At 42.3% G+C, this 26,966-nt stretch overlaps 1 protein-coding gene across 3 annotated transcripts in view; it reads right to left on the bottom strand.

The window, feature by feature from the left end:
• The window catches only part of TNC (tenascin C), a 73,981-nt gene that overhangs the window by 22,403 nt on the left and 24,612 nt on the right, over nucleotides 1–26,966 (bottom strand). For 2 of the 3 annotated variants that reach the window (XM_035564593.1, XM_035564592.2), the window contains exons 2-10: nucleotides 25,577–26,169; nucleotides 23,326–24,639; nucleotides 21,301–21,564; nucleotides 20,324–20,439; nucleotides 20,040–20,196; nucleotides 19,135–19,404; nucleotides 17,793–17,978; nucleotides 16,984–17,073; nucleotides 16,013–16,276 (exon numbers count right to left, since the gene is read on the bottom strand). In XM_035564593.1, the coding sequence (XP_035420486.1) occupies nucleotides 16,013–16,276; nucleotides 16,984–17,073; nucleotides 17,793–17,978; nucleotides 19,135–19,404; nucleotides 20,040–20,196; nucleotides 20,324–20,439; nucleotides 21,301–21,564; nucleotides 23,326–24,639; nucleotides 25,577–26,039 (3,124 nt within the window). In that variant the 5' untranslated portion in view covers nucleotides 26,040–26,169. Of the gene's footprint in view, nucleotides 1–3,415; nucleotides 3,689–5,715; nucleotides 5,989–16,012; nucleotides 16,277–16,983; nucleotides 17,074–17,792; nucleotides 17,979–19,134; nucleotides 19,405–20,039; nucleotides 20,197–20,323; nucleotides 20,440–21,300; nucleotides 21,565–23,325; nucleotides 24,640–25,576; nucleotides 26,170–26,966 lie in introns of all 3 variants that reach the window. The other variant, XM_035564591.2, reaches the window with a different exon arrangement.

The raw sequence follows: 26,966 nt of genomic DNA, 5'->3' as shown, positions 1-26,966 counted from the left end.
TATAAGGGAAATACCTGGACCCACAGCAATTCCAAAATAGATGAAATAGGATTCAGGCAGGAGTTAGGTGAGTCCAAACCAGACATCCTTGAAATCCCATTTCAGCTTCTTCTTAGTGTTCCTGTTGCCTGGCAATGTAGATACAGAACCCTGAAGCTTATCAGGGTTTTAGTCCTGGTAGTGATCATTTCAGCACTAATCTCAGGCCAAAACCTCCCTGGATTCCACAGCTAAGGTGTTCCTCATCCCCTGATTAGGCATAATCAGGGAATATCTAATGGACTGGACAAAACAAACAAGCAAACAAAAAACACAAAACCAAGAGAACACTGCTGTAGCTCTCCCTCTTTCTGACCATTCAATGGTAAGGGCTTTTCTTGAGAAAGCAAAGACTTTCCTTTTCTGCCAAAGGAAATTTAAAATCACATCTCTCCCCTGCTAGTGGAGAAACTTGGCCTTCAGGCTATAGAAGGGGGAGAGCTCCCCACCATTCCTGTTGTAAGCTGCTCCATTTAGCATAAAATCATCAAGGATTCATGAGAGCACAGAAAGACCACAAACGTGACCCTGCAGTCACGTGGTCAAAGAATCCTGTGTCTGCTCTCAGGGCTGAATTTCTATTTTTTTTCTCTTGCCAATTGAGTATAAACCAAGAACACCTTGGGAAATGCAGCCTGTGAGATACAGGAGAATAACTGTGTAAGTGATAAATGTCGAGAGAAAAGCAAGAAGGACGTGTCACACTGACCAAGAGAACAGTGTAAGAACAGATTCCTTTTTTAAACTAAAACATGAACTGCTGCAAGATGTTCCAACTTTTACCCACCGTCCCCAGTGGCAAGACTTTTAGATAACACTCCACATCCTTCTCTGGAAAAATCTTGGAAGAGGTGATTCCAAGTGGCCCCGATTAAGGACACATGCTGCTGTCATGCTGCCAGCCAGTGGCCATCAACGCCCTCATGGCCAACAGTGATGAATTCACCATGTAAGCACAATACTTCTGAAGACAGGGGAGGAGATGAGAAAATATCCACAATGCAAACAGGCTTGGGAGGAGAACCCAGTGAAACCGAGCATGGAGCCATCAGCCCTGCATGCAGCTCAGAGCTGACAAACCAATCCTTTCCAGTCTGATTCTGAAATGGCCACATTCCTTCACATGCCATTTGCATCCAGTCAGGCAGGCTCACATCACGACAACCAAACTCCAAAGAATACTACATGCAAAACGAGTGGAAATTTTCTTTTCCGGTGAGTCTTAAAGAGCTCCTGCCATCCTGGAATCACCATCACCAAAGGAAAAGCTCTGACATCCAGTGAAACCAGACAGGTTTTAAAGACTCAAAGATAGCAAGGCAAGTGACAGAGTGGTGGGCTGATCATCAAGAAAGGGTGTGCTTCTTGTTTGAGCCCAGCTCTCTGCTGGGAACATGTAAAAATGCCCAGCAGAGGAGGAACACCAGAACCAGCACAAGGTGACCAGACCACTCCATGCAATCTTGGCTGGTCATTTAGCATGCTGTATAAAACTCATGTAAGAGATGCAAATGTCTTGGAAGACATTTGGTTTTAAGAAGAAAGAACCAAAACAACATGCAGGTGCCTCTCTGGTCTGACAAAGATACAAAGGCCTCCCACCAACAACAAAGCAAGTGAGGATGGGACAAATGGAAACATTATTCAGATCAAGTGCAAAGATATTCTGTGAAAAACATCAGCCATCTGGAGCATGTCATTTATATATACACAGTACTTGCAGATAAGTGTATATATAATGAAACCAATCATGGTTTACTACTGGTTCCCTTAATGTTGGGGGCACTTTTTCAGCCTTTTCCATTGTCTCAGATATCTCTTTTTCCAAGTGCTCACAAGTTCATTTTACTTTGGCCTCCCCTCACGGTGATCTTCCTATAATTTACCAAAGGAACAATGATGAGTTGGAGCCACGTTTTAGAGCAGTTCGGTGGACAGAAAAAGAAAGAAGAGAAAAGAGCAAACCTAGAAGGTGAAACAATGAAATACCTGTGGTTGCCAGTTCTGTCAAGGTCTGACCACCTTGCCCATCAATTACACCATGGAGTTGGATAGTGTAATTAGTGGCAGCTTTGAGGCTGGTGACTACGTAGTGCCGTGAGGCCCCTGGCACTGTTTGCACCAGGGAGTCCAAAGGGAAGTCAGAGTTTCTGACTTCTAGAATAAAATGGTCAAAGGCATTGTCCTGCGCCTCCCACGTGAGCAACATGGTGTCTGAGGTAGCATTTGATACAGTGAGTTTGCTAAGGAGAGGTTCCTCTACTATGGGAAGAAAAACAAATGGAAATGCGTTGCAATTATTAAAACCCAAAGCAACAAAATAAAATAAAAGTTTGAATTCACCCACAGGTCACAAAGACCAACTAGCCTTATATTTCTTGATGTTTTCCACACCACAGCCCCTGTGCTCACCCTGCCCACACTACCTATGACTCAGTGAGGATATTTACAATCTGCTGATGCTAGAAAATGCAGTTCTATGTTATCTTGATCACTGATGTTTGATATTAAGCTCAACATCACCGACTACCTTAATCTATTGCTATGACAAATTGCTGTTACTTTTCCTAAGATCATGTCAGCAGAAAAAAATTTTTAGTAATATTAAATTATCAAAACATGAGCTATTATCTGCCTGCTATGAGAATACGCCTTCTGCTTCTGTAACCTAGTCCTCTCCTTCCACTTTCACACTGTAATTAGCTACAGCACATTCAACACTTCCCTTTCTTTGAGAGTATTTTCTGGAAAAACTGTCAACTGTAAAACCTCAGGATGTGCAATGTGCCAACAGCTAAATGCCTACCTATTTAATTTACCAACATCAAGTAAATGCTCTCTTTCAATCTCTCATCCAACATAATCTGAATTAATAAATGTATCAGCCTTGTAGGAGTCTGCTGACACAGACTGAAATGTGCCTGAAACCCATTTAGAGAATCAGGATAAAAACTGTATCTAGAAATTGGTTTATCTGAGAGAAGGAGTGTGTCTTCTATTCTGCCTGACAAATGTATACTGCAAAAATAACATAACGAATCATCTCCCACTTGCTTCCTGGGAAATTTGTTTTGATCCTCATTAACATCAGAAGTTGTCCCTACCCTAATGTTTGAACAAGAGCAAACATATTATTATGTGAATGAAATCACACCATACTGTGATTGATTGCCTTTGCTGGATGGGATAATGGAATAACATCCACAGTTCAAAATGTCTGCGGCAGGTCTTCCTTAGAAGGTGTCAAACACCTTGGTGAGGTAGAGAATTTGGCAGTGGGTAGATTGGTAGGGTAGCTGGGGGCAAGGAAATGGGCACAACCTGCAACGAAGAGTTAGAAGAAAGCAGAATTAGCATTGAGGTAGGTTTTATGTACCTGTTGTAGCTGCAGAGCTTATTGCCTGTGTGCGGAAACCATTAGAGATCCCATAGAGGTAGACTATAAAATCAGTGCTGGGGGAAAGCCCCGAGATATGAGCTGTTCTTGAATTGCCTGAGACGTTGAACTCCATGGGCTCCAGCAACCTGTTAGAATCAATAATTTCAATAGTAAAGACGTCGAAGTCCCCATTGGTGGTTGTCCAAGAAAGGTTGAAGCTTTCAGGAGTAATGTTGGAAACGGTTAGCTCACCAACTTCTGGGTGCACCCCTGAGGAGGAAAACAACACTGGTCAGAAGGGGACAGCCCCGTGCCTTCTCCTGCTAGAAATGCTGTGCTTCGCTCTGCACATGCTGACAGCACTCCATGCTGCCCTTGGAGAAAAGGGTTTAAATAGAAGCTTGCTACAGGCAAACAGGTTTTAGGAGAAGAAATCAAATGAAAGCATCTCAAAATCCAAAAAAAGAAAAAAAAAAAAGAAAAAAGGAAGGTTTAAAGCTATAGCTATTTCCCTTTGCAGCCATGTGTCTTTGAGGTCTGAGCATGAAAGCAGTTGCAAAAGAACATTTCCAAAAGCCCCAGGGCATTTGGACAAGTCAGCTTCCAGTTTTAGGAGAAGCTAAAACTAGAGCCATTACTGTATCCAGAGGAAAAGATGGTGTTTTGTTTTAGTTCTTCTACTTTCCCTTTCAGCTTATGCCTATGAAAGCTGGCATGTAATTTGGGAGCTGGAGCCAAAATGCAAAGCAGTGATAGCTGCCTTGGGGTTTCTTCCTCTCCGTAGGCATCCCTGACATGCTACAGGAAGGCTCAGAAAATTCTGACAATTGCAATTCCCCAGAAAGGAAAATTTTGAAAAGCCGGATGCTGAGTATGACCCAGAAAGGGAAGGGAAAACCTCAGCAGGGCATCTTCTGGTGTTTTCACTAAGTTAATAAAAGGAGAGAACATTGCATATTTAGGCAGGACACCCATGATGTCTGTTTTCTTGTTTGTGCTTCTACAGCTTCCCTTGTCTAGCCACATTTGTCTATTTTCAATGGGCAATCTGCTACCAGCTCATACTCAAGGCTTTCAAAGCAAAGGACTTCCAGACTGCAGCAGGACACAGCCCAAGGCGAGTGCCTTGTGCCACACACATTTCTACTTAAGCCAAGCTGCTTAAAGCACTATTGAAACAAGCAAGCTTTACTGTGTATAATGTTTTTGTTTTGTTTAGTTCTTACATGTACTTTTATCTCCTTCTGTGCTGAGTAATATGTGCTTGGGAAAAGTAAATATGAGCAGCAAACTTTTGGCTGTCCCACAATTTCGGGAGGTTGGGAGGTTGCAAAGGTCTGTAAGGAAGCCCAGAGGCAGCAGATATTGTCTACAAGAAATAGTTCCATCACTGGTGCCCCTCTATTGCCAATTAATTCATACCCTGTTTGTTATAATGATCGTAACACTTGGACGAGTCAGTGAGCCATACAGGGCAGACATATGTTTATATTTGCTTCTCACAGTAGAAACTTGTGATGAGCAATCCTTTATCCAAAATGCAGTGTTTCACAAGATCAGCCAGAAAATTATTTCTGTAGCTCTTGATTAGTTTCATGCAAGCTTTTGATAATGTGGGGCTTACCCTCCTTCTTTCAGGTCGGTTTTATCCAGAGTACTTTGGTTGAATTTGGTCTTGCATTGTAAATTTTTCAGAACGGTCCGATTGTTTAACAACCTTATGTGGCTCTATATATGATACCATGCTTGGAAGAAACTCACTTGCGTTCTTTTCTATATGAGAACATATAGAAGGTGTCTGTCCTTGGGTCGGACACACACACTATACACTTGAGATTGGATCTATTAGGAAGCTGGCGCAGCATTTCGGAAATAGCTTCTGAAGGGTAAAACACAGACATGCTCTTGGGCTTTGATTATCTGGGCTACAAAGAGCAGATTTTATAATTTTTACAAGGCAACCTGGGCTTTCCTGAGCATGTACAACAGCCAGTTGGGTTTTGCAGTTAGTGTCAACCAGCAGAGAAGCAAATAAAGGGAACAAAACAAGCCATTCTGAGGGGGGTAAAAAGAGCATTCCTGAAAGCGAATGGCTCCCTGGGGGTGCTGATACTCATATTGGAAAGTCTGATCATGAGACATTTCCATGCCAGAGATGTTCAGCCAAGCCTTAAAGAGTTCAGCGTGCCCCATGCAAAGCAGATCGAGTGAGCAAGCTTTGTCAAGCAGTTGCAATTGCTCTGGCTCATGTCCCTGTCTGCAAAGGAAGGGAGTCATGAGACTGGACGAAAAGATACCTGTCGCCGTTTCAACAGAAAGGGGTTTGGTTCTGTAGTCGTTAATCACACCATAAAGTGTGATGTTATAAGGTGTGTTGGCCTTGAGGCCTGTAACATTCATAAAGCGCAGTCTGCCTGGGACCGTGATATTCCGGGTTTCTTCTGGGTTGTCAGCCTCCTGCACCTGAATGACAAAGTTCTCATAGGCCCCGTCAGCTGCTGTCCAGGTGAGCTGGAAACCATCCCAGCCAGTCTCTGATACTGATAATTTTCCAAGCTCAGGTTCTTCCTCTGAATAAGGACAGAGAGTCAGTCAGTTACTCAGATTACAGACTGGTGGTGGTGAGGTATTACTTAATGACTTTCAGAGTTAATGAACTTCATTTGTAAGCAAGTGACACGGAGATGCACCCCCACACACATTGACATTCTCAGCTGCCCTGGATAACTCATAAAGTCTCTTCAGAGATTTGGCAAGACAGAACAGAAAGAAAAGAACCATAATAATAAAGAATATTCACATTAATGCTAAAAGACTGCTTACAGAAAGTGGTTTAAAGACCGTCTTACAGCTGCGAGTGTTTTGCCAATATTAATTACAACTCCCTATGAGACAAGTAAGTATTACTATAACCACTTTACTGCAGCTATTAACAACTTAGTGTTCGTCATTATAAAGTAACTGTGAATACTGCAGTAACTCCTGTTGTAAGGCTAGTAGGATGCTGAGCATCTACTACTTGGGATTCTGATGTTTATGCTATTAATTGAAGGATGATATTTATTCTTCCAAACTATTTCTAATTGAAAAAAATAAAGAAGGGAACATTTCCTCTATGTCTACATGTCTTCAGTTTAATATAGTTATCTTCATTACATTACATTATTCTGCCCCGAAAACATTTCTGGAGGCCGAGAAGCTTGGATTTTCAGAGTTACTGATATTAATCTAAAATTGAAATCTGCATTCACAGAAATCAACATTCTCATATGCTGCCACAAGGGTGGCCTAGGAAGTTGGGATCCATCAGATGCATGAACCATCATCTGAAAGTTTAGGTTGTTTTCTCAGCAGGAATAGAAAGTCCTCCAGTACTGAGAAACTACAACTGATGCCTTAAAGTTAGTAGTCACATAGGAAAATGACACAGTAATACCTTATTTTTTCTACTCGGAAAATCCTGTTACATGATCTATCATTGGCCTGTGTGCTGCGATAAGTTTCTAGCACTTTTCTCACTTCCTTGCATTGTTAGCACATCAGCATTAGAATAAGAAACAGAGTCTAGCTAAATAATCCCAATCTGCATGCCTGAGCATTTATAAGAGATATGACGCATAGAGGGAAATGGTTCTGATTTTTTCTGTTCTAAACTTCAACTTCAGACATTATGTAAATTTTGAGTCAGTAAGGCCCTGAAATAAATGAGAATTAGGCTTAGCAACATTATTCATATAAGTTTTCTTCCTGTAAAAAACAGAAAATCTCTTGTGTGACTGCTACATAGCCTTATATGTGTAGGTGAGGCTGCATTTTCAGAGGTTGAGCACTCATGGATAACAGTCAATTACCATCAGTGAGATTCACTAATGTATAGCAAATACTACTACCCAGGAACATCAAGCTTTTCCTGTCCTGTTAGAAAGGAAAAGATTGTTTATGAAATAACACCATATTCAACAAAAAATGCATGAATCCTAGAGCTGTTTAGCTTCACCAGTAACAGGAATGAAATACTCAGAGGCAAAATATAAATCATGTCAAGATAGCACTATTTAGCTGAAAAAGAAAGCAGAACAGAAAAGGAACGGGTTGAATCAGAAATAACGATCTTTTGGTGGCAAGAGAAATAAACAAAATAAACACATTGCTTAAAATGAAACTAAACCAAAAGTTAAAGCAAGGGAAAATATTTCATGTAAAAGCATGATTATAATAAGTAATGCAGTAACCATCACAGCTTAGAAGCAACTCAAATTTCTCTGAAGAGTACTCAGTCTCATTCACCTCCGGGATGCAGAGTCCCTTTTTCTCCCATTTATTTCTCATGCATGCCTGAAACAGAAGCGCACTCGACCCCATCATGCTCTCTAGGGACCGAGAGATTCTCATATAAAATCATGCACCAGGTTGGACAGCTGGAGATCTCTGAAAGCCTCATCCACAAAGCATTCAACATATGTGACAAAACAATGATAACATCACAGCAAATAATATCAAGGGATGATGTTTCTTAACTTTAAAAAAAAAAGAGAGAACAAACCATTGAGAGATAAGACTGCTCTAACCATGTACTAGGTGCACAATGATCTTTGTGTTTCTATGTGAATATCTTATCGCACATCACAAATTTAATTCTTGGCTGATGGTCTGCTATAGTCATTAGTCTCTGGCTATGTTCTTCAGGAATTAACTTTGACATTGTTACTTGCATCATTATTGAACTGAGCTCTGTGGCTACAAGCCTGTTTCCTCACGAAATTCATTTAAGAGGGATAAGAGGTAGAAGTTTTCAGAAAGGTATACTCCCAATGTGTTACAATCTTTTTTTTCCTCTAACATCACCACTTCCATGCCAATGCTGCAAACTGCAACCTCCTTGTGATTTTTCTTGTGTGCTTTGGACCACAATCCCTGTAATATCTTGCTATTTTCATGTCCTTTGTAAATAGCAGATGCATCAATGCTTCTCTTTGCATGCAATTTGAAAAGAGAGAATTGATGCTACATCACTTTGAAAGCTGTATGGGGCATTGTCCATGCTACATAACTCAAGGTTCTCATTCCATAGCAATAAGAGTTTTATCCCGTGCAAAAAGAAGTAAAAAAAATTAAGAAAGGAATCACTCACAAAGCCTAGCATTTCTGCAGTGGAACAGCAGAATGAAAATGAAGTTTTGTATTTCAAAGCAGAAAAGGAACACGTGGCTAATGAATCCATAGAAAATACCTGTAGCAGCTAGAGCTTCCAGGGACCAAGAGAGCTGACCTTGAGTGCTTCCTCTGAGGTTAATCTGGTATTGTGTGCCAGCTGTGAGATTGGTAATTTCTGTTTCTCGTTGGTTTCCCAGCAAAAAGATTTCCTGCATTCTGTTTGAACTGGACAGGTCTTTCAGAGTGATAAGGAACTGATCAAATACCTCATCCTGTGCTGCCCAAGACAGGGTGAAACTACTGGAAGTCCTGTGCGTTATATTTAGGTCACGAAGAGCATCAGTGACTTCTGAGATGGGAAGGTCAGTGGGCACCACAGGCAGAGCATGAGAACCAGGACTCAGGTTTGTTAAATAACTTAGCTCTGTAGGTGCAGGACTGGAAGGATTAAATGATGTTTCACTGTTTGATTCTCCAGGTGTTGTGACTAGATGTGCTAAACAAAGGTAAATTACAAGTTAAAATTTCCTGAAAATAACCCCCCAAATATACCAAATGACAGCTAACACCTGCTGCAAAACAGTTTCTGTGTTTTCGTTAAAGAGCTCTAAGAACAGAGGAAAAAAGGTAGGTACTTCTATTTTGGAGACTGAATCCAAGCCACAAGCAAAGGTAGCATCACCAAGCACAACCTGGTTCTCGCACAGAACCACACTAACCAGCAGATCCAGAGCAACAACCCTTAACCACAGAGATCAGCTGACATGCTTTCAGTGGAGAAATGGATAGGTACATTCTCACTTGATGTGAATCAGGACAATTCAGCTCCAGAGAACTTCACTGATTTACATCGGTGAGGATTTGAACCCTCAGTCTCCTAAACATGCCTTTTATCTTTACTACAGCACGTTGTTGCTACTGATACAAACCAGATATGGAATGCATGCCAAACATCACAACAATATCCAAATCCAAACCAAGAAATGAGACACAGAGAAACATGCTAAATCTCTTCCTACCCAAATAAAAACATGCTTGGAGGAGTTATCCCCTCTGATACATGCAGAAATTTAAGAAAGGGGAAGGGACCCTTAACTAAAAACCAAGACAGAATGAACTTGTGGGATCTTTCTTTAAAGAGATCCAGAGGGATGGAAGGGAAAAAGACTTGGCCTTCAACATGCTAAAGACCTGTGAAAGCATCTTGTAGCACAGTCAGGTTCTGAAAATCTGAGAGCTGTGAAATCGCAACAAATGATTTCTGATCACTGCTGCAAGGCAACAGGCAGGTGATTTTTCTGACACTTCAATTAGCCATGCAGAATTATCTCCTCATTAGTGGAAAACCACATCATTTCACACCTCAATGACTGCCTTGCTTTCATGCTCTATGGCATTCAATTAAGAGAGAGTGAGTCATCTACCACCATCAGTCAGATCAGCACAAATACGTACTCAGGATTCAGTATCTGTCTCCAAATTCACATGTATCAGAAAGAAGAAAGAAAGAGAGAGAGAGAGAGAGAGAGAGAGAGAGAGAAAGAGAGAAAGAAAGAGAGAGAGAAAGAAATAGAGAAAGAGAGAAAGAAAGAAAGAAAGAAAGAAAGAAAAAGAAAAGTTTTCAGATGAGAAAGATCAACTTAAACTGTTTTCAAATAAATGCAGAAATTTTATCTTGAAAATATACTCTCAGGAGAAGTATAGATGTAGAAACATTGCTTTCTGCTCACCTCCAGAAAAGAGCAAAGCCTGTGAGGCAGTGACTTATATTTACATATATGATATATTACATATACCATATCAGTGACAGTTGACTTAGGTAAGGGTCCTCCTAAATTACACCAGCATGTGATCTGAACCAGGCCCTACATATTGTGCAACCTGAAGACAGCAAAGTTGTCGTCACACCAGCATATGTGCAATGGTAACTGCTAGCGTAGTTCATTCTTTCTTGGAAAATGTGTTGTCAGAACTATTCCCTGACCACACAAGGGTGACTGAGCTCCTCTAACATCCCCAGGGAACAAAGCAGGAAGACATGCAGCACTGAACCAGTAGCCTTCCCTGACTCTCAGCTGCTTTTGCACAATCACAATTCTGGGAACAGGCAAAAACCTATGGCATCAAGCAAGTGCACTGGTACTTGTTCAGTCTTAAGAGGCTTAAAAATACTTAACATGCAGCCGGGCTTTACTGTGAAGTATTTCTGCAGGAGACATGCATAAATAGAGGGAGTGAACAGACCAGCACGGAGGAAGAGAGCAGTACATTATACAGGTAAGCTCCATGCCATGGAAGGTCCCACTGGGGAACTGCCACGCACCTTGAGTTGGAAAACCAGGACAAAGTGTCCAAAAATAGAAGGGAAAAAGAAACCATGAGGCTGTCCTTAAGCTGGCATACTAAGAATCCTTGAGAAACCCCATGAAATATTAGTCAAAATTGGCTTCTTGTTTCCCCTCATTTTCCTTGAGCATCCTTATTGATACTTAGCCCAGATTCCCACCAATTATAGTATGAACACACAAATGGGAAACACGGCAACAGTTCAACTGCATTATCCAAAAAAGGAGGGACCAACTCCTGTAACTGGCATTTTAATTCAGCATTTTGCTGTCATAAGTGGGTTAATTTTATTGTGACATCTTTGACAACTACATGGGTGGTTACCATGTACAGATTGTCCTACGAAGCACATACAATTGTATGTAGCTACATTCTCTCTGAAACTTTTTTCAAACCTAATTCTGAGTATCATCTTGTGTTTAATGACTGACTCCACAAATGAATTTGTGGTCGAGAAAGAGTGGTCTACCATCTACATGCACATATAAACGAACATGCACACACCTATTAGTACATTGTGTAATAGAGGAATATGTGGCTTTGTATACAAACATGCAATGGATAGAAAAATGCAAGTGATATGAACACATAGAAACCACTCATATACCATAGACAGTATCAGCATTCTATGTTTAGCATACAGAATATTAGCTACAGAATGGATAACAGAAAATTCGGAAAACAAACTGTAGGATATCAAGACCAATGGAGATCAAACACTTGACTAAGCAAGCAGGGGAATAGATGGGAAGAAAACAGAGCTCTAGGAGCTCTAGGTGGGTGGATGACAGCCAGACAGGCTGATGCATGGTGATGAGATGAATAAATAACAAATGCCAAAGAGCTGAAAGTAAAGAGGAAGGGAACTGGATGGACAATAAACACTCTCTTTCTCAGACTGGAATATTTCTTAGTATCATTCTCTTAGTAAAACTTCAGGCTGAATATGGCCTAAATATGTCCACACTGCTGCTGCTGGCCTTTTGAGGAATTCCACTGTAATGCTTCACTGGAGTTTTTACTAAGAAGAATGTTAATATCCTGCCAGGACATTTCCCCGGTTACTCAGGATGGAGCAAAGTGTATTCTGTATTATTTCTTGCTTCCGTCTCTTGGATTTTACATTATTTTCCAAGAAGGGCTATCAGCCAGTTTCACTGTAGAATTTCTCGTCAGATCAACCTCACTGTCGGATATGACTGCAGTTCCCTGAAAGAGGGTTGCAGAACCATGGCCTACCAAGATATTTGCATTCTTTTAAGAACCCTTTGGCTAAATGGCTTTCTCCTCTCTCAACCAGCTGATTAAGTGGTCTTACAGTGCCTTTGCACCCTTGTGTTCCACAGAATAAGTACTGCAATAATATCACAGGCCAGAAATAATACAGAAACTACAGCTAAAATCCTCATATTGAAGTCTGAGATTCCAGGTGCTCTCAGCAGAGGAATCAGCTGAAGAAATGGACAACCTTTACTGGTAAATCTATTTTCCCAGCAGTCAGCACTGCAGTTTCCCATCGAACTGGCTCACCTAATCACTCCTCCTAAATTTCCTTTGAGTTTGTATAAAGAAGAGTGGTGCAATGTGAGACTAGCAGAAGACAGGAGAGGAAGAGCAACTGACACACAATACAGACAAGGGTCTTTGGTAAACAGCATAAATTTTCTTAAAAACATTCAACAGAATGGAAAACTTGCTTCTACAAGCCATGCTCCTATGTGCAACACATTTCCAGAGGCAAGACAGTATCTTATCCATGATTCATCAGCAGTTGCTGCACAATCTGGGTCCTTCAGCAGAGGAATGTGAGGTTGGCACTTGGTTTCTCTTATGTTCACCCATTTATTTCTACAGCCTTCTCATGCCTGATGTATTACCATCCCTCCTCCTCCAGGACCTACATTGTGCTATGCAGGCAGGGCTCCAGAACCAGAACAAGAAGGAACAAAGCTGCAGTCTGACTGCTCAGCTTTCTCAGAGCTGGGTTACGTGCTCGCTCTGCAGATTAGTTGTCAATCTCGCATAACATTCTCCAGACATGCTGCCAGGAAGGTCCCTCCAACTAGTAAAATGGTTCCCTTTCTTTGACTTCTGAAGTTGTTCTAAACCAAAACCTGAGCGCAATGCTGGGAAGGACCTTTAACAAGAGAGACCCTGCTTTGTGGTACCTTAGTTAATAACAGAAAGGAGGTACCTGTTGTAGCCACAGCTTCCAGAGGAGGGGAGCGCTGTTCTCCAGCCAATCCATACACCTTGATTTTATAGGTCGTGTTAGCTTGGAGGCCTTCAATCACAGCACCTAGGGAATCTCTGGGAAGGAAGATTTCTGCAGGGGACCCGGCTGCCAATGATACTTCCTTGTACTCCACCACAAAACTAGTGTAGGCTCCTGTGTTCGCATACCACGAGACACTAAGGCTGTGGTCTGTAACCCCTGAGACCACAAGGTCCCTCAGTGCATCCTGCTCCATCCCTGAGATCTCTGGAGCAACAAAGCTCCCAGAGCCAGAAAGCTCCTCTGGGTCAGGAGTCATTGCCTGCATTAGGGTTAGACTACGTGAAGCTACAAAGAAACAAACAAGCAAATGACAATGTGAAATAAATATTCAGTCTTTCCTTTTCAGTAGAATAAAATAACATTTAGCTAACTGGTCACTTTATAATTTTTAGCATCCCTTGAATGCAGAATCATGGACATCAGTATAAAAAAGCTTTGTATTGAGCTGTACTTCATCCATATGAAGAAACAGAAGCAACATAAGGCTTCCATCCTAGGGTATGAAAGATTTCATGACATGTGCTTTGCTAGAGGCTTGTGAGCTCTCAAGGTTTTGACCACCTGTGTGTGCCAAACTGATATACATGGAAAGATAACCAGGAGAATGTGAGGGAGGAGAGAAAGCACCAACAGAACATCTTCAGTTCTGGGGCTGAAATAAACCTTACTCTCAGTGACAGATGATTCACTGTGCAAAGAAACAAAAATAATCTGTGGGAAACAAAAGCACTGCAGCTTCTGGATACCTGCAGGCAGAGAAGCCTAACCAAACCATCAAGAGGCTGGGGAGACTATAAGATAAAAAACTGGAAATCTGGAAAAGCAAAGGGAACTGAAAGAAAATGTTCTCAAGCCTCCCACAGTCCCTGACTCCCATGCCCAGTGAGGACAGCACATGTCCCTCTGAACAGCAGGACTGTCTCCTCCACCCACCAAGAAGAGCTAGTCCAGCCTCAGCTGTGCTACTGGCACTTTCCACATCAATCATTGCTCTCTCTGCATGGTTTCTCCAAAGCACTCTCCTCAGCAGTGCAATGGACTTGAGGTCCCCCAGAGCTCTGCAAGAGAGGGCAAAATAACAAGTTTGTTTTGCTTAGCCTGAGGACTAGAGGACCCCCCAAGTACTGGGAACATGGAAGAGGAGGCCTGGCTAGAGGGTGGAGGAAAAAGTAAACTGAAGAAGTGATCTCTTGTCTTATAACCCCCAGGCTTATAGAGCACTTCTGCCTCCCCATGCTCATGTGTTTGGATTTGCCCATTCCTATACAGGAGGAAGGTCACAGAGACAGGTTATGTCAACTACTGCTGTTGCTTCTAATGAGCCCACTGCAGAGAACTCTTTGTTTACTGACTGCTCTGAGTAAAGACTTAAAACAAATACGCTGGTCAGACAAACTTGTTACAAGAAAAATAATAATCCAAATAAAAAAGAAGCCATCTTCTGGGACTTTGGAAGCTGGTGCTGGAAAGACCAAACTGTGAAATTCCACAGCATGTTGTTTCTGCCTTTTCACCTTCTACACTTACTTCTTTTGAGACTGTTCAGTCTTCAGACTGATGGGAAAACAGATAACTTTGGAAAAATTGAAGCCTGCTCACTCAAGCCACATAAACCTTCACCTTCCTTTTGCATGGATGTGCTTCAAGGCTTCCTAATTTTTCCCTACAAGGGACACAAGCCAGACTTATGCATCAAATACGTAATTCAGGACTGAAGGTTTTCTGTAGTTTACACCATACCTTATAACTCTCTCCTGTACTGGATTACTGACTCTATAAATTCATAGGTGCTGCTGGCATGAACACTGCTAGTGAATATGACACTGTTGGTTTTTGTTGTTGTTGTTTCTTTTTTTTTCTTTTTTTTTTTTCAGGTCAGTTGTATACAGCTATTAGTTTGTAAAATCCACAACTTCTGGCACATGGTTACCTCATAGGTGGTCTTTTGTGGGGAAAAAGCTAAAAGCCTATCTGCTAAGGAGAATAATTCTAGCCCAACTGATTCTGATTTCACTGCCTCTGCTGCCTTATAGCAATTGAGGCTATGCCTCACAAGATTTAGGCTGAAGGCACTTAAAGATTCAGGACTCACTTATATTCTATACTGAGATAGGATCTGTATGCAACCAACTTGGGGTCAAAAAGTTTCAAAAAGAATAAAACCTTATTCAAGAAGTGGTGCACTGATTCTAGTTAAATAGAGTTGTTTGTGCAAATGGAGATGGCAGAAATGGACCCCTTCTTTGTAGACAAGTAAAACAGTCATGGTATCCAATGAAAACAGTGACTGTGACCAGATTTGTGACAATGGCATGTTTCTGCTTTTGGATGAGAAAAGTGAAAAAGGGCAACAACAGAGCCCTGTTGACCCTGCTGAAGCATGATGGGTGGAGGCATGCTGTGAAGGGAATTCATTAGGCAAGAAAAGCAATGTTAAACACATTCTGGTTGCTCTTCCTCTTGGTTTTTGGCTGTAGAAAACAAAACAAATTATAAGACATAATGTACAAAAGCACAGCCTCATTTAAAACAAAGGACAAGGTCTGTATTTTCTCCAGGACAAATAGCTGTGTTCTTTGTGAGCCTTCTCGAAAGGAAAGCAAGAAATCATTGAGAATATGGAGCTAAACACAGTAGTAAGGCAAATACACAGCTATCCCTCAATGAACCTGTCATGCTAGACAGAACTAAGTCTGCTCTGCAGGCAGTGGATGTTTTCATGCAATTCCCCAGACATGGCTTACAAAATCAGGTGAAGTTTTACTTGGGCTAGTCAATGACCTGGCACACGGCACTCATCAAAAGCTGTTACTCACCAGTCGATCCCTTGACAGTTGTGGGTTTGCTTTTGTGTCTGCCCTTCTCTGCCACCAGACTGATGGTGTATTCTGTTCCTGCCTCTAACCCTCGAAGGATAAAAGAGGTGCTATCCACAGGGATCTCCACTTCATTCTTCTTTCCAGAAGGACTGACGTAAGTGAGGCGGTAACGATCAAACTTGGCCACTGGTCTTCTCCAGCGAAGTGACAGGGTGGTTTCAGTGCGGTCACTGACTTCCAAGTCCTTGGGGTTATCAAGATCTACAGGTTAAAAAAGCAAAGTTAAGCTGTCTCACAACTGCCCTGGGACAGTTTTTCAGCCATCTGTCGACACAGCAGCAACTGTACTGGGTGCCTAGTGACAGCTCAGAGTTGGATCTGCCATCTGAGCTTTTGAAGCCCCGCTGCTTGAGGTGGAGGAAGATGAAGTTCTGTTTTACAGACAAGCCACACTAAATCTAAATTTCCACCACTTAAATTCACTTCAGCAATCACTGCATGAAGGAGAGAAAGAATTTAGAGAAAGAATTTAATCCCTTACAGCATTCACCCAGGGAGAAAAAAAAGGGGGTGTTGTAAGAAAAGTCCTGTATTTGAAGGATAGTCAGGACTACTGAAACCCCTGAGGCTATACTCTTTGTCCAGATAACATTTGAGCCATAACCACCATTCCTGCCAGAAACCCTCACAGCTAGAGAACAATTAGAGCAATCAATTATTACTACGGTGAATAACCCAGAGTGTTAAGAGATCCTGGTACAGGAAAAGAAAGCCAGAGTCAAAGATCAAGATCTCTGGGAAAATACTTTTTCTTTTATTTGCAGGGAAATGTCCCATTTGTACCAAAATGAAATCAAGAATTTTCTAAAATATTTCTTACAGCATTACTTAAAAAGGAAAGAAGCACCAGAGTGGCTCCAGCTATCTGCTGCTTCCTCCAGAGTACGAGAGAGGATCAAGGTACTCACCAGTGCCAGCATTAATGGTAGCAGGAGCACTTTCCCTGTCCTGTCTCACTGCTGTCACTCCAATGCCATATTCAGTTCCAGGCCTCAAACCTAAGAGATGAGGAATAGAAGCATGAGTCCCTGTCCATGGAAGTTACCTATTGGCATCTGTTTAAATAAAAGAGTCTGAATGTATGCAAGATTAGATATATGCTTTCCTGCGTATGCAAAGAATTGAGGTTTCAGCTGCCCTCCAGCTGACCTGAAGTGAATAAATCCTTTTCCACAGACTTGCCAGAGGATATGGACTATGGCTGGCTGAGATTACATGCTGGACTTTGTGCAAATGCATAGTCAGAGATGACTTCTACTTTCAAGAGATTGCAGTGTAGGTACTGCTGCCCCAAGAAAAACATCCACATTAAATGGAGAAATCTACCATTGTAGGCCAGTGTGGCAACTTGCATGCACCCAGAAAAGCTGCAGGCTGGCGTCAGTAAATACCATTCCTAGCACATACAAAAGCCTCTTGAACTTAAAGATGTCAAGCCATCTCTGCAAAGACGTGTAGCAACCTAGAACCCAGGCGAGTGACTAGTGGGATTCAGAGATGCACATGGAAGCAAAATGGCTACACATCTGCTGTTGGTAGTTATCCATCTGAAGTACATAAATACATATCACATGGACTTTAATTTAACTGTTTCTACTCAAAATGTGTAACCTCTGCTTGTAGCTCTTATGTATAGTGACCAAAAGGGTTTTTTGGTCTTGTGCTGCAGGGTGACGACTGCAGAATGACATTAATAACAATCTCCCAATTCCCTTACCTGTGAGTGTAGCTCTGGTTGTTGCTTGGTTGCCCTTTGGCACTGTGATCTCAGCATGGTCTCCTCCAGAAATGGGAGCAAACTTAATTCGGTAATTATCAATATTTGCATGGCTGTTCTTCCACTCCAAAGTAATGCTATTGTCTGTCTGTGAAACTCGCTTCAGGTTTCTTGGAGCATCCAAGTCTGTAATAAATACATAAATAAATAAACACATAAATAAATGAAAGGAGTAATGCTCTTATGACAACGCTCTCTTATGACAGCCATTTTTAGAAACTGAACATGATCCACGAAGCTGACAGATTTCCTCTTATATGATGCCACTATATTCTCAACTACATTAATTAGATGTCTTTTAGCATGAAGCGTAGAGTTCACTAGCTTTGGGAAAAAAATCAGTGGAAGAAATTCACCTTTTATCTCCTGAAACAAACAAAAGAAAGCCATTTCAACCTCAGTAATTAATTTTTATTAGAAAATACATAGTTGTGGGAAAACATATTTGGATGAAAATAGTATTTTCCTTTACAAATACCTTAGCTTTCCAAATGAAAAAAAGCTGCTAAGAAAAAAAAAAAAGACCAACTCTAGAATGTCTGTTCAGTTAATATCTTGCACACATGGCTGAAGGGAACTTTAAGTCCCAAAATGCAAGGTGAACATTTTGTAGAAATGCAATAGGCTTTCCCTGTTTATACCTATGGTAGACTCAAATCATGCTCTGAATGAACTGCTGCATTTTGGGATGAAATGGGAGGTAATTCTCCATGTACCATATACTTAGGTCCCTTAATATATCCAAACCTTGACAATATGTTAAAGGACACACATTTTCAGAAAGCATTCCCAGGATAACAAAGGAGCAACATAAACTTAAAAAAAAAAATACATGAGAGAAAACATTTGCAGACCTGAAGAAGGAAAAAGAGCAATGTTGTCTGCTAATCTACTGTGGGTTTAGACAAACAGAAATAAGGTCTTTGATGGAATAAGAACCATGGAAGATATTTAGCTCAGCAAACAGAGAAGTAATCTGGAGGAATTTGTTTTATGGAGTAAAGATTTAGAGTATGATAAGCAAAAGCTTCTAAGTGACTTAATAATATAATTCCCATTTTCAAAACACATTTAGAGACCGGAGGGGCCTAAATATTTTGATGAGCCAGTAAATTATACAAGACACAGAAAAGCCTCCATTTTCATGTACCTCCACAATACCACTGTTTCTGTGTTGATCTAGTAACTGTTAACTCAAGCAAGATAATGCAAACAGCACAGGAAGATTGATGGTGATTACATTAAACTCCCAGAAATTTGGATTGGTACCCAAGCTTCCTACCTGTGACAAAGACTTCTTTCATGGGGTCACTTTCCATGTCCCCTCGCCGAGAGATAAGCATCACTTCATATTCTGTGTGGGGTCTCAGGTTTCCAATAGAATATTGGTTTTCATCCTCGGAGAGGTCAATGGTAGTCCTGTCCCCTGGAACATCCTTGGGGCCATAGGTGAGCTCTATGCCTTCAATTTCAGCCAAGGGTTTGGACCATGTGATCAGAGCTGTGGTGTCTGTGACATCTTTTGCCTCAATTTGGCTAGGGGCATCAAGCTCTGTTATAAGGAGAAGAAAATGTTATATATTTTTTTAAAAATAAATTTTACCAGAAAATTATAGCACTTAGGTTTTTAATTGCTTCAGAACAAAATTAAAATGAATGGCTCCTACAAACTGAAGCTCATCTTCATTTTTTTTCATCCTTTACTTTCTACAGCTGTAGAAGAAAGTGCCAGATGGAGCCAATTCATAAGAAACAAATTCATCAAAATTCATTAACTTCTGAAGTTGCCAAAACAAAGGCAATCAGAAACCCGAAGAGTTCTGCACAATGGAAGCTCTCTCCTATGTAATTTCTTTATGCCAATACCACCAGGAAGAAAGAAGTTCTAGATTGTATTGATGCACCTTTAAAAAAAAAAAAAAGTGCATACTGCTAGCTATCTTCTAAATAAAATTAAATTTGCTTTCCTTTTCAAAAAGGTAATTTGGAAATGAATTAATTTATCTTCATGTCTTCTTCTTTAACAGCTCCAATGCTTCCCCCTTTTTTTTCTCCTTTTCCCTATGAATATACCTTTATACCCTGTATAAAGCTTAGCTTTCAAAAAATTTTTTTTAACACTACCAAGACTACGTCAAAAAGCAACTGTTTTGTTGGTTGCACTATACCAATACAGGTTATGCTTACTTGTGGTTATCACTTTGGATAGTCCTGGTCCCCTGGTATTGTTTTTCACTATATGAAGGGATACATTATACTGTTGCCCTGGTGCCAAGCCTGGCTGCATATATGATGTCTCTGGCCTTTTCAAGCTGCTGGTTATATCTCCATTATCATCCTTTTTCTGTAACACATGAAACAAACATTTATTATAAATACAAAAAATTCAGGATCTTTCACTTGGACAAGATCCAAGGCTTCTGTACAAGGAATGTTGCTTCCCTAGATGATTCTGTGATTCTGTGACTTACCATATTACGGAAGACCAGCTCCCAGCCATCAAATGAAATGCTCAGAGGATCCCACTCTACCTGGACAGATGTTTCTCTAACAGATTTGAATTTCAGACCTTCTGGAGCAGGCAGATCTGTGACAGAAAAAAAAAAAAAAAAAAAAGGAGATAATTACATGTGCAACAAGTAATAAACGAGGGCACTGGGGTGGGATATTTTTCCACAGCTTTAACTATCTGCCATGTAGAGAGCTGTATCTGAGATGTTTAAACTTGCTTCACAGCTAGCTATTCTGCTTTTGGACAGACATTCCTCTGACCTGTTCTAGATGTCACCTTAGAATAAAATAAACTGTGCCCTAGAAATGCCTGTTTTTGCCCTGTTGAAAGAACCTAGTGTGGACATTTGAAGTTAGGTGAGATAAATCCTGCCCCAAGTCTCTCAAAATGAGAACAATGACGGAAGTCAAAGAGCGTCTTTTGAGACTGGCATGTTTAGATATGATTGTGATGTGCACAACACAAAAAGGAAAACGGTCAACAAATCAACAGATAGGCAGATAGAAAGTCAGTTGTGGTAAAACACACTGAAGATGCAAAACAAATATAATCTCCATTTCAGTCAAAACACTTTGAATCCAAGTGATTTCACATTGCTCTTATTATACTTGCTATATTTATATATCTTTTCAGGGAGCATTACCAGAGTTTATAAATGTACCTTATTATGAAGAAACTGAGGGTTTTAATTTACAAAGACCCTACGATATTCATTATCATGAGACCACTGCAGAGAGCAGAAGAGCTAACAAACTTTACTTTTAACGCAGACATTGGTTTTGAAAAAGAATAGAATATGAAAGTGATGGAGGCTCTCCTTGTCCAGAACAGAAGGTGAGCAGGAAATAGAAAATACAAAAGGAAGAAAACCTTAACAAAAATAAATGCATGCTACAGAACAGACAAATGAGTGAATAAAGAGAATATTAAACTCACATGTTGCTACTCTGGCACTGACTGGAATACTCTTCTTGTTTTTAAGGATTGCAAAGACACGGATAAAATATTCCACACCCGGCTCCAGTTCATGAATGGTGGCAGATGTCTGGTTTCCTGGTACAGTGAACTGCAGATCTAAGCCACCACTGCTGGTAGGGACATAGGTGACAAGGTACTCATTGACGAGATTCTCATGCTTCCATTCCAGATTTACAGTTTTATCTGTTACATTTGTTACAGTCAGCTCTGTTGGAGGAGACACTAGGGAGGGGAAAAGCAAAACAAAAGTTTTCAAGGCTCAGAAAATAATGACCTACCCAGTTTCACATTTTCCCAGAAGCAGTTTATAAGAATCATCTAACAAATAGGGAATGGGGAAGCCATGCCACACAAATTAGCCACTTGTAGAAAGGAATGTTCAGTTGATGAAGACTACAGATGTTTCCAAAAGTCATGGGCCAATTTCTACTTTCATACTTGCATATAACCTATGGTTGACTGTGTTCCAGATCCTCCTCTCCTGGCTACTACACAAGACTACTATAGCTGGGTCCTTAGGGATTCAGACGATTAACTCAACTGCCAGCAACACATGATTTTATAGTTGGAAGTGCTGGGGTTTGGATATACAGAATTACACAGATTTTCCACAGTAAAATAAAACATGATTATTTTTGTAAATACTTTCAATGGATTACTCCCCATTTGCACACGCAAGAACAAGAATGTGGCTTGGGAACCTTCCAGGAGGAAGAGATGAAAAATGGGAATTTCTTTCAAAGGGTATTCATTGTCTTTTACAATGTTCCCAACCCAAAAGTACTCGTTGATTACTCTACAAAGATCTTAGTTCTAAAATTCCTCCCTTGGGATCTCCTAAAGAAAACTGCCTCCTTTATAGCGTAACACCTGTCATTATCTAGCTGCCAACATTTTCTATCAATTTCCATAGAGTCAGTGGTAATGGGAAACTAACCTGGTTTTATAGCTAAGTTTCCACTCCAGTTGATTCCATTATTTTACTGTAAGCTTTGTCAAATCTAACAGTATATATGTTCCATGTATATATATATAATATATACACACACACACATATATTTTATTTTAGTTAGAAAAATCAATCTGGTCACTTGAGAGAGAACCAAGGCCCCTGCAATAATCCTGAAAGCTTACATAGCAGTATTTGTGACATCTGGCAATTCCATCATGATGGGTGTCTCATACTCAGATAGGACAATCTTATTTTCTGCACATGGCTTGCCTCCACCAGGGATCCAGCTCAAAGATCCACCTTCAAAGTAAGGTCCTTGGGGTCTGAGCCCTTAGGGTCTGACAGCATACAGTGTCAGTGCTATACGTTTTGGTTTCAGCTCCTACAATAGTGATAGCATTGCAAATGCAAGTCCCCATTGTACTGGTCCTGTGTGGGACTGGGAACTAGAAACTGTCTGCAAGAAGTACTTGATACCTAAGCTCTTTATTCCCTGAAGTTCTTACCCACACCACCTCATTCCTGACAGCATTATTTTTTAGGCAAAATTCTGTCCATATTCTCTTGATTAATCCTGCTGAGTATCTAAGTAAGAAGTTTCTGGATTCACCTCCCTCTTTCTCCACAGCTAGAACAGTTTCTTTTAGGTGCATCTTTTTATCATCAAGAAGCATCACGAGAAACCAAAAGTGACAAACACCCATCCAGTGATAGCTACAGCTCTGATGGCATTGTGTCGGGAGCAAACTTGGAGACAATAAATTGACTGTATCACCATTATCAGCCTTTTAGCTTGCTGAACACCACAATTCACCAGAAACCTCTACGCTATATAGCCCTGAAAAAGTAAAGGAGGTGAAGTTCTTTCTCTCAGTGCTGTAACTCTACTGATTCAACTGTTTGGACTATGACGAAGAAGAGCAGAAACAGGGCCCAGCTACATGGAAGACATTCATGGACCCTCTGAGGCTAATGGATGGACACAGAGGATTACCCAGGGGAAGCAGATTGAAAGGGTCATTGCAACCTACCATCAGAGCAGTCGATTCCCATGTAACCATCCTCGCAGACACACTGTCCATCGATGCAGCGGCCCACGTTGTTGCAGTCATTGGCGCAGGACCGTTCACGGCAGTCTTCCCCAGTGAAGCCCTCATGGCACACACAGCGCCCGTTGACACAGCGCCCACGCTGGTGGCAGTCATTGGGGCAGGACAGCTCACCGCAGTCCTCTCCCGTGAAGCCATTGTCACACACACAGTGTCCCTCCACGCAGCGCCCACGGTTGTGGCAGTCGTTGGGGCACCGCAGCTCACCACAGTCCTCTCCCGTGTACCCCTCGTCACACACACACTGCCCGTTGACGCAGCGCCCGTGGTTGTTGCAGTCGTTGGGGCACCGCAGCTCACCACAGTCCTCCCCCATGAATTCCTCGTGGCACTCACACTGCCCGTTGATGCAGCGCCCGCGGTTGTTGCAGTCATTGGGGCACCGCAGCTCCCCGCAGTCCTCCCCGATGAATCCCTCGTCGCACACGCACTGCCCATTGACGCAGCGTCCGCGGTTGTGACAGTCGTTGGGGCACCGCAGCTCCCCGCAGTCCTCGCCCAGGTACCCCTCATGGCACACGCATCGCCCGTCCATGCAGCGCCCACGGTTGTGGCAGTCCTTCGGGCACCTCTTCTCACTGCAGTCATCCCCAACGAAGCCCTCGTGGCAGACACACAGCCCGTTCTCACAGCGCCCATTGCCATTGCAGTTGTTGGGGCAGGTCAGATCCCCACAGTCCTCTCCGGTGTAGCCCTCCTCACAGAAGCAGGTCCCGTTGACGCAGCGCCCGCGGTCGAAGCAGTCGTTGGGGCAGATGAGCTCGCTGCAGTCCTCGCCAGTGTAGCCCTCATCGCAGACACACTCGTTGTCCACACAGCGCCCGCGGTTGTGGCAGTTGTTGGGGCAGAGGGGCTCGCTGCAGTCCTCGCCAGTGAAGCCCTCGTGGCACACGCACCGCCCGCCCACGCACCTCCCGTGCACGCTGCACCCATGGGGGCAGAGCTCCTCGCTGCAGTCTGTGCCTGTGTACCCCTCAAAGCACACACAAACCCCGTCCACGCACTTGCCTTGGTCGTTACAGTCGGAAGGGCAGGAGGCCTGGCTGCAGTCCTCACCAGTGAAGCCCTCGTCGCAGATGCATTTGCCCTGTAAACACATGCCCCGGTTGAAGCAGTGGTGCGGGCAGGCTGGTTCAGAGCAGTTGGGGCCTTTCCAGCCGGGCTCGCAGATGCAGCCGCAGATCTCAGTGCTGTAGTTGCCATGTCCGCTGCAATAGGGTGTCGTGTCCAGGCGACCTGTACCAACGAGTCAGGAAACCCGTTACCCCCTTACCTCTGGGATGTGTCAGGCCAGTGCAACACACAACCTAAAAGGGTCTGATTTTCCCTGTTCCCTACAGGTCTGATTTACAGAATCACCAAAGGTTTTGAAAGACACGCTCCCATTCTCCCGTAAGATTTAGTTTACCAGGAATGCTTTAATTCACACTCCTGCCAGGGAAAAGCTGCTGCCAACTAATTGCTAAACGAGCATCTTAGATTCCTCTGCTCTTCTCAAAATCTCTCTTCCATTGACTGAGCAGCTTTCCTGGCTGCTTCATTATGGCACACACCCGTATTCACTGATTCACTCCAGAACATAGAAAGCCAGGCCGCACACTGTGTCATCCACAGTGAGACCAGATCTGAGCTCAGAGGGACAGATTACAGCTGAGAAGACCTATGTTTTCTCTATCTTATGACCAGCCTCTTACCTCAGTTTAAAAAACAGCAGGAAGGATACTTTCTTTTTACCTCTCAGATCATTTGTGCTCACTAGTACTCATCTATTGCTTAAATCCTGCTGTATTTTTATTGGTCTCTGTTAAGGAAAACTTGGACATGAAAACAGTTGCATTGGCAGCTTGCTCAAGGGCACAAAACATGGAGCCAAAAGCTTGGACTGTGTGAGTTTTAATCTCAACTCGACACTGACTTTTACCTTGTCCAAGTGCCATACATGCTCAATGCCACCACTACAAGGCAGCCCAGACAGACTCCTGACCCCCAGATCCACAAAACTGCAAAACTGTGAATGAACCAAGCTAGCAAATGCATTCCCACTTTTGATTACATTTCAAATTTAACAGGTTGACTTTTGCTCATTCTTGAAACAGATTCGAGTATCTACTCTAAACAAGATCTGCTGCCAGCGTGAGAGTTTCCCTGAGAGTGGCTCCCCAGTCTGCCTTACCTTCTGCTGTCTGGGAATTAGGACAGCATCCAGCCCCGCTGGCACACTGCTCCCGTAGGGAGGATACCAGCCCCTCCAGCTCCTCTAGTCTGCTCAGCAGATCCTTAATATCTGGGGCAGCTGCACAGCCACAAGCCCGGCGGGGGATGTTGATACGGTGCGTGAAGACAATCTGGTTCTCATCTTTCACCGTGTGCTCCTCGTAATTCTTGACAGGCTCAATTTCTGCCTTCAGGTCTGCATCACCACTTGCTGTATCCAGGTCCACAGAGCAAAGGGAGCCAACAGGCAACTTAATGTTGTAGACGTGGTTAAAAACCAGGGGCTGGCTATCCTCTGGTAAGGTCACGTTTAGCCCAGTCTCCCGCTTCTGCCGGATAATTCGCTTGATGAGTCCACCACTGACATGCTGGTACAGCAAAGCTAAGATCGCACAGGCCAAAACCTGGGTGGGGAGTCCCATTGTGGCGTTCAGTTCCTTTTCAAAGCTGATGGAGTCTTATATTTATTTGGCCTTTTTAGTCTGGAGGAGAAATTGAAGAGCCAGTTCAAACCAAGTTGGGTTTCCTTTCCTTTCCTGTCACGTTTGTTCCCTAAAACAAGAAGAAGCAGTGTAAGAGATGAACTGCAGCTATATTACCCAACAAAAGGCCAGTGGCACTGAGTGTGTGCTGGTGTCCCTTAAAGAACGTGGCTGTGGTGCTGCTCAATGTACGATTTCACTTGACCAAAATTGCTGAACTTGCTCTTAAATAACAGGGCAGACAGGGGTATGTACAATAAATCTATGTTCTGCTACGATTCAACTAATGTTAGAAGTCTGTGTTTCCTTCACCCACTAGCCCACTGCTTGAAGGCTACTGGAGGCTGGACCATGTAAAAAACTTGAGACACTATCAAAAGGCCTATCAACACTAATAAGTCCATTACAGCCCTTTTCCATATGCTTTAATTTGTTCCAATTTCTAGGGAATCTGAACTCTGGAGCTTGTAGCCCAATAACAGGTTTTACTATACTGACGATCCGTGTACAGCATGAATATAAACAGAGCTCTCCAAAGAACACTGCAGGTTAAGGGTTCTGGTGTCAGTGCTCGTATCATCATACTAGCAGTATTTTAGCATAAAAGTAATGAGATGCAACAGATTATCCCAGATGAGGCTCCAACAAGGGGGACACTGTGTAAGAAATATCAACAGAAATATAGGAAATCTGTTGAACCATTGAGTACAATAGCAAACTTCAAAGTACAGGAGAGCAAGCAGGTGGGCAGGAAAAGGGAAAACCGGGATAAAAGAAAATGCACACACATACACCAAACTGGGGCTGGAGGGGATGGAAGAGAAGGAAAAGAAATCCTTTGATCATCTCAGTTCTTCCAAAGAAACA

This window comes from Cygnus atratus, chromosome 19, assembly GCF_013377495.2.
Source record: "Cygnus atratus isolate AKBS03 ecotype Queensland, Australia chromosome 19, CAtr_DNAZoo_HiC_assembly, whole genome shotgun sequence".
NCBI lineage: Eukaryota > Metazoa > Chordata > Aves > Anseriformes > Anatidae > Cygnus > Cygnus atratus.
Note: the sequence above shows the minus strand (reverse complement) of the source record. Positions and strands in the feature narration are given on the sequence as shown.